The following is an 11,465-nucleotide window of genomic DNA, read 5'->3' on the forward strand; positions in this document are numbered from 1 at the left end:
TGCCTGGCCTGTGAGAGGCCCATGACACATTTCTGGTGATGATGACACTACTCACTGCCCTAATAGAAAGTGCTTGCATTTCATGACTGCTCAAAGTTCTATCCTGTATTCTTGAAAGCACCCACTGGAAACTTCATTTAGGCACCTCCTGGCCTGAGAACTGAGAAGAAAAGTTTGGGAGAGAATAAAGACTCGGGCAGGTAGAGCTAGGGTTTCAATAGAAGTTTTGAAGCATTGCATACTTGAGGAGCTATTTAAAAATCCACAAACATCTATAAAGGGAGAAGGAGAATTATAACATGCAGGTGTGACGTGTGACTGCTTCAGGTTTGCTCAGTAATGTTTAGATCCGAGCCAGAGGAAGGAAACTCTGAGGCATTAGGTGACGCTCTTAAGGCTGAGAGCACAGATTTCTTTATGTAAGACTCTCCTGAGCTATTTTAGGTGACAGTGGTCTGATGAGGCTTCAAAGTCCGCATTAGCTGGAGGATAGAAACCTCCAGGGAGCCAGATTGTTGATGTGTTTGCATTCCAGTGAGTTAGTGGCTCAGTATAGTGAAGCTATTGTAGGGCTGCCCAAAATACGACATAAATAGAAATTGTGCCATGATCATCAAGGTCTAAGCCTGCTCTTCTGGCTTTATTAGGTAGCAGGCTCTGATCTTTGCAGTTTCCCTGCAGAGCTTCTACCCAGTGACCTTGGTGTCATTGTCCCCAGTGCTCTGTCTGTCTGTGATCACACAGAGATGACCACTGGCTTCAGGCAAGAACCTTCTTAGCCTGGATTTGCTGCAGCTTATGTGCTGTGGGTTCCTCTGAAGTGTTCATGCAGATAACAATCATGTAAGGAGAACTGGGAGCAAACCCTGGGGACACTGCACATGCTGGTGGAAGATGCTTGTTTATATGGAGGGTGGCAGCACCTGCACAGAAAACTTTACTTTTGAGTCCTCTTGACACTTTCAAGAACTTTAAAATCCACCCTGAACAGTGCAGAGAGGTGCATGCAGCATAAAACATCAGTCAGATTTTATAGTTCAGCAGAACCTTGGCCAAGGGCGGTGGGAGTGCCAGGGCTGGCTCTGTCCTTGTCCTGATTTAAGGGTGGTGATGGTGAAGGGAATGGTCTGAAGCTTGAGACCTCTCCCAGGCTGGAGGTAGAAGGCAGTGTGTGTTTTTCAGCCAGTTTATTTGTGATATTTGGCAGTGGTTCCTTACCTGCTTCCTCTTCTGTTCATAGAGTTTTACTTCACGTTACAGAGGGAAATTCCCTTTTTGGCCTGGTAGTTCTTGGGGGTTTTTTGAAGGAGTTTCATTATATGCAATTGCATGGGTTGTCTGTCCACTCTGCTGCTTCCACATCCTCCCCAGGGATTTTTGAACCAGTTTCATGACAAGATGATTCCTCCACTCCCCAGGTGCCTTTGTGGGGCTGTGGTCAGGCAGCAGAGAACTTTGGGGTGAGCAGGGCTGTGGGGTCCATGGATGTTAAACACCAGACATCAGAGCCATACAGGAGCCTTGGGCATGCAGCACCTTGTTGGAAAGGGCTGAACTCTGTGACTTTCCTGAATATGGCCTGTGTGCATCCCCAGAGGGGCTGCCCCTCTCCAAGCAGGAGCTCCAGGTTGTTGCTGTGTCCACTCTTGCAGCAGTGCCAGAGGTCACCCCACTTGTCCCTGGAGGTAACTGTGTGTCCAGTGAGAGCCTGCTAATCTCTGTGTAATTCCCAACATGCTGATGCAGTTCTGCCTGGGGACCTGGGGGCTGTGACACCCAAAGGTGAGGCTGAACTGCTCTGGGAGAGGCTCAACAATATTTATTTTTTTCACTTGGGATTTAAAACTGGATAAAAAGAAAGAGCAGTTTTCCTTCTTGTCTGTTTTGTTGTTGTTGGGGTTTTTTTTGTTTGGTTGGGGTATTTTTGCCAACAACCTTTTAATCATAAGATAAGAATCATGTTCTCTCTGGGGTAGTCTGGTGGCTGCCAGGTCCCTGTCAGCTCGGGAAGCCAGGGCCACAGAAAGGTAATTTGAGGGAGGGCTGGGGCTCTGTCGTGTGGTTGGGCCCCTGCACAGACCTGTAAATCATGCTTGGCACATCAGTGGCAGCAGTCAGCGTCAGTCTGAGCAGCTTTCTTCCAAGAAGTGAATAATCCAGATGACCACACTCACTCTGATCTGAGTTTAGCTCAGCTTCAGGTGCCCTGGACGATGCTGCTGCTGTAGCTGCTGTGACTGTGAGGGACCTTGCTGGAAGGACAGGGGACAAAGGCAGAGCCTGCAGCCACATGCTGCCACCCACCCCCCTTGGCTGGAGATCTCCCAGCAGGGTCTCGTTCCTCCCTGCTGAACAGGTCTGTGTGAGGGGAACTGGGCTGCTTTTCCTTGCTTGAGGCTCTGTGATACCTAGATTGCAGTCACGATTTAGCTTAAAAATAAGAATGCCTAAAAAACCCTGCATGCTTTTAGTAAATGCTTTTAGAGACTCTTTGAACAGAGTGGTTTGTGAGCAGGGGCATTGCCTCTCGTGAGCCCTCCCCTGAGCGTGGGAGGGAACAGAGGCACCAGACTCTGGTGTCCTTGGCACCAGTGCCATGGTGTCCTTGGGTCTGTGTCCCCACCAAGCAGCCCTGGGCCTGCCAGGACACCAGAGCAGAGGCCACAGAGCCTGATGTGCTGCCTGGTGCCAGCTGCTGCTCCTGGGGAGGAAGCTGGGGCTCTCTGCAAGGGTCTCCATCCTTCACTCCCCCTGTTTTGCAACCCCTGGGGCTGTGTTCTGGGCTCTCACTCTGGGAGGTTGGTCAGAGCCTGGGCCAAGCCTGCCCTGGCTCTGGGAGATGCTCTCCCTGATTGCCCTCTCAGGGCTGAAGGGGTCTGCAGACCCCAAGTGTCCACTGGGCTCCCTGTCACGGGGGGTGACAGCAGCTGCCTGAACACAGAGCCCGACTCGCTGTAAGCTCATTAGGGGAAGAAAGCGGCTTTAGAGGATGGGATGGATTTGAGCAAAGGGGTTGGGCTGGGGATGGGGCAGCGAGGGGTGGCCGGGGGGAAAGTGGGGCTGCTCAGAGGGGCAGCAGGGGTGGGGCTGCTGGGCACAGGGGTTTCCCTGCATCACCGAATAAGATGCTACAGGGGCCGGTTTAGCCTGGGCCCTCCTAAAATGAAGGGGGGATCCCCATCTCTCCTGACTGCCCCCACCCTGCCCTGCGCCCTGCCTGGGCGATGCTGAGGCTCTGCTCACACACGGAGGAGCAGCCCTGCTCTCTGCCAGCTCCGTCACCTCCCCAGAGCGGCTGCAGGGTCTGGCCCCGCACCAAAAGCAGAGGTTTCCTGGCCACCTGCAGACCACTCTGCCCGCCCTGGCCGGCGCGGGGAGCTCCCAGCCGCTCTCATGCATCTCCTTTAAAGGCCTTCTCTCATCGGGCTCGCCGCCCGCAGCTCCGTCTGCCGCAGATGCGGCTGCCCTGCCCCGCGGGGAGGCTCCGCCGCCGGCAGCAGCCCCGACCCCGGCTGCGGGTCCCGCCGTGCCCCGACCCCTCCCGGGGCTGATGGGGACCCCCCAGAGCTGAGTGCCGGGTCCGAGCTGGGTGGCCCCAGCATCTGCCTTCGGCTGTTTGAGAGGAGTTCCGACAGGTAATGATGGCCCGGGGAGCGTTTGGAAAAGTGAGGGAAAGTGCCCGGTCTGGCATCTCAGGGGTTTCCTTATGCCAAAGCAGCTGCGTGTCTCGTATCTTTTCCATCCGTATCACCAAGATAAGGAGCGAGTGTCTGTGAGGCTGTCAGAGCTGGGGAGAGCGGCAGGGTCAGCCGCGGCTGTGATGGATTGAGCACTTTGCAGCAGGGACCAGCCCTCCAGAGCACTCTGGTGCTCGCTGCTGTGATGAGTTTGCCTGATCCCTGCTGGCTGGAAGCCTGAGCCCCTGGGTGGAGGTGTCATGCGACAATTCCCACTCTATAGGTGTGAAATGGGCTGGCTTTGGCAGGTGCCAAGTGCTGCTTTTTACACCTTCATCCGGGCTGAGCAGGCGCTGGGAGCTGGGGGATGGCCCTGCTTGGTGCTGGGCTGACTTAGACCGAGCTTAGCCAAGGCTTTGCACAGGCACGAGGGGCTTCAAGCAGTCCCTGCTCTCTGTCCCCCTAGATCTCTCCTGCATTTCCTATCCTGGACAAAAAATTCTCCTTCTCTCCTATATCTGCATGTCCATGGCACAGCCTGCGAGGAGTCACTGTGGGACAGTCCCCTGTGCACAGAGATTTCACCCTGGGCTGGGAGAGGGACTTTGTGGACTTCTGCATCCTCCTCTGATTCCTTAAACATTGTGAAACAGCTTAAATGAGTTATCCAAGCTCCCTTATATTTGGAAATTTTTATATTTGTCTGGGAGCTTGGGGATTGTCCTCTCTGCAGCCTGGAGAACAGGGGGTTGCTCTCATTCTGCACTGACTGCTCGCACTGCTTGGTGGCCGCAAATTCACCTCCCCCCATGAAGCTGACCCACATCACAAGCCCAAAACGAGGATTGCCCTGGGGGAAGGAAATGGGGGTGGCAAGCAGAAAAGTTCACCCTCAGCACTGCCCAGAAATGAATTGAATTTCTCATTTGCCTTGCTCCATGCCCGCCCAAATCCCACCAGCCTCCCCTGAATCACAGCGGGCCTCCCCACCTCTTTTCCCACAGATGCCTCCACGCTAAGCAGAGGAGCTCGAAGCTCCTGCTGGGTGAGAAAACGCTTTAAAAATATAACATTTAGAGGCGTTCTCCATCTGCGCGCAGCTAATGTGGGTCTCTCACGATAGGTGTGCTGCTCCTGGAGCCTCTGCACTCCACAGATGAAGGCACTGGAAGGGACCTCGCTGGGACAGGGGGAGGAGGAGGCGCAGGGACCGGCCCCGGGGCGGCGGCGGCGGCAGCGGCAGAGGACGAGCTCCAGACCCAGCCCCTCACCTCTCAGGTACGGGCACAAAAACTCACCCAGCGGCTCTAGGGGGGCTAGCAAGGATGGGACAGTGATGGCAGTGCCAGGAGAGGGACACTGAGCATCGTTCTGGCATGGTGGCCCCTTCTCCTGCAGCCACTGCTCTCAGGCTCGCCAGCAGGTGAGAGAAAAGCCCTTCTGCAGCTCTTTCCAGACCCAGGGATAAAAGTTTGGGGGTGCAAACCCTCTCCCAGTTGGGTGCTGGGCTCTTTGCTTGTATCCCCACTCACTGCCCTGCCATCCCTGGTGGCCTCCAGCATCAGCATCCAGGGATGCTACAGAGCTGCCAGACCTTCTGGCACCCAGGAAGGGTTATGGGGTGATAAACCTGTCCCAGTGCACTTTTAGGGAGCCCTGCCATCCCCATGGGGTGCTGTGAGATGTTTCCTGGGCTCTGGGTTTGTTGTGGTGCTGGAAGAGGCCGGCTCGCAGCGAGGTCCGCTTGGCAGCCAGAGCAGGGAAAAAAAAAAAAAAAGACATTGCTGAGGCAAAGTACAGCAGTGGCTGCTTGGTGACTCATTGCTGGCTGGAAACGGCTTCGGCGGGTCCTCTGTGGGGCTCTGCAGCAGCGGCAGGAGCGGAGGGGACGGCTCGCCCGGGGCAGGCAGAGCGGGACAGGGACGGAGCAGGCTGTGGAGGATGCTCGGGAAGGACCCAGGTCCGGAGCAGCCCCATCGAGGGAGCTGGGGAGCGTGGGGGGTGGGATGCTGCCGATGCTTCCGGAGTTTCTTTAGGATTTAACCGGGATTCACTCCACAGGGAGCAGCAGGCAGAGCTGTCCGGGCTCCCCCCATCTCCGGATGAAGGTAAGGGCAGCCCAGGCGGGGATGGGGTCAGAAGGGTGGGTTTTCCTGGGGTGTCCCCTGGCCTGGCAGCACCTGCCTGCAACCCCTTGAAGCCCTGGGACCCCAACCCCATCCCCTGGATTTGCCTCACCAGCTGTAATCCACCCTCTGCACTGGATCCCTGTCCCTCCTCCCCCTGCCCTGGCCAAGTTTAGCTCCAGCTCCCTTAATCCCACAGGGATATTTTGGGGGGTACCTGCCAGCTCACGTCCCTTGGCAGCCTGCAGGCTGCAGAAGTGCCAGTGGCTGTTTTGGGGGTCTCTCCTGAAGTGGTGTCAGTCTGGGAGGGGACCCAGCTCCCACCACCCTTTCTGTCCCCAGGCAGGATGAGCAGTCCCCAGGGACACCCAGGCGGGGTTTTGGCCTGGAGCGAGCAGAGCGTGGAGCAGGTCAGAGAGGTGAGAGGGAGGAAAACAGGTGGGGGAGGCCTTCCCTGCCTGGTTCCTTGGGCTCAGCCAGCCCCCCCAGCTCCTCTGTGCTGGTCTTCTCGGGATGCTGTGCAGGGAGAGGTTTGCTCCAACTGCACCCTTGTGCTCCTCAGGAGCCAGGCAGGGCCGTGCAGGAGCAGGCTGTGCACCCCGGGGACTGTGACAGGACTAAAGAAGGTGGGTGAGTCCCCATCCCAGCTGGGTCCCTTAGGGGAAGATTTGTAGGTGGGGACAAGCATGGGAGCATGTCCTGATGAGGGACATCTCCCTTGGTGGGGACATGGGGGAGACTGGCCTGGGAGGACCTAAAGCCCCCCTGATGCTGGGGGATGGTTCCAAAACATGGGCACCTACCCCCTGCTAAGACAGGAGGGCAGAGGGAGTAGGGAAGGCCGAGGGAAAGCCCTTACCTGTGATCTCTTGTGTCCCCCCTGCCTTCCTGCAGACACAGAAACTCTGGAGGAGTCACTGCTGAGTCTCCCCAGTGAGCTCTCAGTGCTGGACAGATTTGGCTTGCACAGGTAAGGCCAGTGAACCCCTGCATCCCTCCAGGGGCTGCAGGACAGGGGGGTCCCAGGGCACAGCACGGCTCAGGAGGTTGGACTTTTCCTCCTTTTCCATTGCACAAGAGTTGCTGTCCACACAATGAGCACTTGGCTTCCCACTTCTTGTGGTGGCTGGCACCCCTGGGAGCAGAAAAAGGGCATTTTCAGCATGCAGCCCCCATGATGCCTCCATCCCTGACAGCACTTCTCTTTCTGCAGGGTGGCTTTGACAGAGCAGGACCTGGAGGTGAGGACTGCTGGGGACCGTGGGTGGGCTGGGGAAGGGGGACAAAGGACAGAAACCGTGCTGGCTCATAGTCCCATGGCCGTGCCCTGCTCCTTCAGGCACTGCAGTCCCCTGGCAGCCACCTTATAAACCCTTTCCCAGAGATGCTTTTGGCATTTGGAGGCAGCTGCATTTCCATGAGTCTGTCCTCTGCGTGCCCGGCAATCCCACAAAGTGCTCTGCAGCTGCTGAAGAGCGCCCTGAGCCGGGGAGGCGGCAGAAACCTCGCTAATAAAAATAATTTCCCTGCGAGTGCCAGGGCTGAGTCAGGCTCAGCTGTCAGCCGGGACCCGCAGCGAGGGCTGGCGTCTGCCCGGCGTGTGCTCTTGCCAGGAGGGCTCAAGATTTCCATGCGTTATCGGCTGCCTTGGGGACGTTTCTCCCCGGGCTGGCATCCCTAGGGACTGTCCCCAGCACGCAGCAGCATAATGGGTGCTGGGGCAAGGCAAGTGCTAATTATCTTAAGCACTGCCCCATTTGGTGCGCGCTGGGAGGTCTGTCTGTGCCTTGGGGACAGCAGCACATGGCCCAGTGTCCCACCTCTCACCTCCCCACCCCGCAGGCAGCCTTTGCCCACCTAGCCCTGGCTTTTCGCTGCGACATGTTCACCCTGCAGCAACGGGTGCTGGTGGAGAAACGGGCACGGGATGCAGCAGAGGAAAACATCCAGGAGGAGCTGGGGCAGTGCCGAGCTGCCCTGGAGGTAGGTGGGCACCAGGGCAGGGGGCTGGCACATGCTGGGATCGTCCAGCCCCAGAGGATTTTGGCCAACTCAAAGTGCCAGCTCCAGCAGCTCCATCCTTTCCCCGACAGAGGCTGGGCCGATCCTGTGCCAGTACAGGCTGCAAGGAGACGCTGGAGCAGCTGCAGCACAACCTGGCCGTGCTGTCAGCTGCTGTTGAGCGGGCAACCAGTGCTGCAGAGAAGCTGGGGGCTGTACACCAGGTGTGTGCACAGCCCAGGGCTGGCAGGGATGGAAGGTGCTACAGACTCATCCCTGGGCTTGCTGGGGTTTGTCCTTCCTCAGGTGCTGGCCTTGACCTCATGTTTGCGCTTACCAGGGTGCAAGGGATCCATCCACCTGCCCTTGGGAGCAGGAAGGGGATGCACCTGCACTCCCTGGGTGGAGGCACCATGGCATGCACAGGGAGGGACTGGCAGAGACCTGGCTCCTTAGGAGACGGGGGCCCTGATCCCCCATCCCACCTGGCTGCAGGAGGCCCGGATGAGCCGAGCAGCAGAGGTGATGGTGCAGCACGTGGAGAACCTGAAGCGGCACCACATGCGGGAGCACGCGGAGCTGGAGGAGATGAAGCGCCTGATCCAGCAAAACTCCCGCAACCGGCAGCTGGCGGAGACCCAGGGTGAGGTGGGCTCTGCCACCGGGGCCTGTGCAGGGTTTGCACCGAGCAGCCCTGCAGGATTTGGTCCCGAGCCCCTCTGGGGGGTCAGCGTGGTGACCAGTCAGTGGTGATCAGGGAACAGCTGATGGGGTGGGAAGGGAACAGCTGATGACAGTTGTGAGGGGACAGTGGAACAGCAGATGAGTGTGGGAGCAGGTGCTGGTGGCCAGAGAACTGTAACCCAGCTGGGAATGCAGGGCAGTGGGGCCCCATGCACAAAAAGGACTCTGTTCCTGAACACCAAGCCCCACTCGTGCCACTGCTGTGCATGAGACTAGGTTCTCCTGCCCAGGACACCACCTGTGCCATCCCAGAGCACATGGCCAGGACAGCTTTCAGTGGCAGGGAGCTTTGTGACCATCTGTGCATCAGCCCCATCTTAGTGCTGGGGGATGATGTAAGGCGGCTTCTCTTTGCTTCCAGATGATGTGGAGCCACGGCTGAGACCTCACCCCCTGAAGAGAAGTTTCCAGCAGGTATCTGGTCCCAGTTCACGATTCTCAGAGCCACTGCCTCCCCATGCCCTGCTGCCCTCCCTCAACTGGCTGTCCCCAAACACCCACTTGTCCCCAAACAATGCCACTGCAGCCAGCTGCTTGATGCAGGGAAGATCTACTGAAAGTGCCAGGGGTGAGGCAAAATGTAGGGGCAGCCTCAGAGGGCTGTTGGCAGACAGATAGGGTGCCCAGCAAGCTGGGGGGTGCCTGGGCAAGAGATCTTAGGCAGGTCCTTCTTCCATTGCAGGGTCATCCTGCAAGAGCCACAGGCTTGGCTGCTCTTTAGCACCAGCTTGACTGAGACACTGATCCCCTATAGCTCAAGAGGTAGGGGAGGGGGTTAGGCAGCCCCACCAGGACAGCTTGCAGCAGTAATGACAGGCACAGACCTCTTCACTTTGACCTTCCCTGGCTTTCCAGCTTCCCCTCCCAGTGGGAGTTGGCAGTGTCCTGTGGTGTCCCTTGCTGGGGAAGTCAGGGGAAGGAGGAGGAGAGAAGCAGCCTCACAGTGCTCACCCCCAGCCCCTCTGTTGCAGGGCTCAGCCCGCCGCAGAGTCAGCATCGCCGTCATCCCCAAGCAGCTCTTGGTAAGGACGTGTCTGGTGGGGACAGCCAGGAGCTGTGTCCCCAGGCTCGGTGCCACTGGGGCTTCACATCCCCCCTGATGCTCCCACCTTCGCTGCCCAGCCAGGTGCCAGCCCTGAGAGCCGAGCAGCCCCAGCAGGTGACCCAGAGCCAGAGGGGGCCCAGCGCTGGCCCAGCACCCAGAGGTAACAGCGCTGGGTGCCCGGGCTGCCACGGCAGCAGCTGCCACTGCCCAGGTGGGACAGCACCGACCTCGGCCTCTCCCTCCCCAGGAGTGAGCTGGAGCCACAGGGCCAGGACAGCGCTGGGACTGGGAAGCTGGTGGCAGAAGCAGATGGAAGAGGCTCAAGCACAGGGGACGAGGAGCCGGAGCAGCTTGGGCTGACGTGAGCAGCACCCTGCGTGTGCCCAGCAGGGGCATCCCCCATGGCTGCTGGCCTCTCTGTGGTCCCCAGGTGGCCAGCACTTGGGCAGGGGACTGGGGGATTTAGTGGTGGAAGGCTGGGGTGTTGCTTGGCTGCCTCAGCTCAACCCTGCTCAGTTTTGCCCATGCATTGTGGGTTGCCCATGCCCTGCTCAGGCTTGTTCACTCAGGTTTGCAAAAGGGTCAGTGAGGTTTGGGGCTGAGTTAAACATCCTCCTTGTCCCCAGATGGGGGGGAGGTGGGATTTGCTCTCTCCCACAGATGACAAGTGTCCCTGGTCACCTTCTCCCCAGGTCCAAGGGGTCTGCAGCAGAGCTGTGGCGTCCGTGGCTCTTCCCACAGCACTACTGGGTTTTCTTCTGGCTGCTTCTCATGAGCATCGCCTTTCTCCTCCTCATCCGTGTCCTGGAACTGCAGAGGCTGCAGTCTGCAGCATCATCCAAGGCCTAGCTGGACAGGGGAGGGGGAGCTGAGAGGCATCTCTGCTCCTTCCCGACATCCTGAAACACCAAAACCTTAGAATAATAAAAATGGGAGGAAAAATGGGGGAATTGTAGTGACGGAGCAGGAGGTAGGATCTAAGGTATAATCACAAAGGGTTCAGGGAGCTGCAAAAGCTCTCACTGATGCTGTGAGCTGCCTGTTCTCAGTACATCACGGGGGGAAGGTGTGCTCCCACACACCCCCTGTGCTGGGACAGCTCAGGCTGCCCACGGCCGTGGGTTTGCTTTAGATCCACATCCCCCAGTGCCACCACATGCCCTCAGTCCCTGCTATAACACATCTACTGCTCCTCTGCTGCTGCCCGGTGGACAGTGCTGGGGCTGGAAGGCACAGGTCTGTGATCAGCCTTTCCCACACTCCACAAAGTGCTCACAAACAGAGGGAGCTGTTTCCGACCGCCTGAGAAAAGCGCTTGGTTTGACACAGACTCCCCGTTTCCGTGTCCGCCCCAGCCTCCCGCGGCCCCGAGACACGCGTGGCTTTCACTGCAGCCTGCAGCTCTGCAGGGACCAGAACAGCCCGAACTGCCATGGTGGGGGTTCTGCACCAGGATCCCCAGGAAGGGGCCGGAGGGGCTGCGGAGGGCAGGGATGGAGGGGCTGGGCTGGTCACCTTGCTTGCTGTAGCCGCCGGCAGTGCCACGGGTGACTCAGGGTGGCCCATGTAACCAACGCCCTTTCGCCACCTCGCCCCGTGTCCTTGAGTCACCGTCCACAGTCTCGTGACAAATTGTCGCCGTGCGTCACAGCACACGAGCCCCCTGGTCGGGACACCCGTCCCAGCACACGGCAAATGTCCCGCAGCACCCCGAGGACACCGCCACCAGAAACCCCAAAAAATCACCCGGCCAGCAGCGATCTGCGGCGACCCCAAGGTACCTTCATTCACCCCCGGGACCATTCCCACCCGGGCGGAATGGAAACACAATCCCAGACGTTTCCACGCGGGCTGTGGTGGTCGGGGCGCGGA

At 58.5% G+C, this 11,465-nt stretch overlaps 1 protein-coding gene across 4 annotated transcripts; it reads left to right on the forward strand.

The window, feature by feature from the left end:
* Window positions 1–3,086: 3,086 nt before the first annotated feature.
* On the forward strand, window positions 3,087–10,548 carry LOC117007360 (inositol 1,4,5-triphosphate receptor associated 2-like). 4 transcript variants are annotated; one of them, XM_033080444.2, is made up of 15 exons: window positions 3,088–4,722; window positions 4,801–4,955; window positions 5,739–5,785; window positions 6,146–6,222; window positions 6,366–6,429; window positions 6,698–6,773; window positions 7,017–7,044; window positions 7,646–7,786; window positions 7,897–8,028; window positions 8,300–8,447; window positions 8,910–8,962; window positions 9,520–9,570; window positions 9,671–9,753; window positions 9,841–9,954; window positions 10,286–10,548. In XM_033080444.2, exons 2-15 carry the CDS (start codon window positions 4,834–4,836, stop codon window positions 10,440–10,442), a joined length of 1,293 nt encoding a protein of 430 aa, XP_032936335.1. In that variant the 5' UTR covers window positions 3,088–4,722; window positions 4,801–4,833; the 3' UTR covers window positions 10,443–10,548. The 4 variants fall into 4 exon arrangements, with proteins under 4 accessions (XP_032936336.1, XP_032936337.1, XP_032936335.1 ...); XM_033080445.2 differs by having other exon boundaries at window positions 3,087–4,955; window positions 6,146–6,213; XM_033080446.1 differs by having other exon boundaries at window positions 3,087–4,955; window positions 9,675–9,753; window positions 10,286–10,374.
* The last annotated feature ends 917 nt before the right edge of the window (window positions 10,549–11,465 follow it).

This window comes from Catharus ustulatus, chromosome 25 (genome assembly GCF_009819885.2).
Source record: "Catharus ustulatus isolate bCatUst1 chromosome 25, bCatUst1.pri.v2, whole genome shotgun sequence".
Lineage (NCBI taxonomy): Eukaryota > Metazoa > Chordata > Aves > Passeriformes > Turdidae > Catharus > Catharus ustulatus.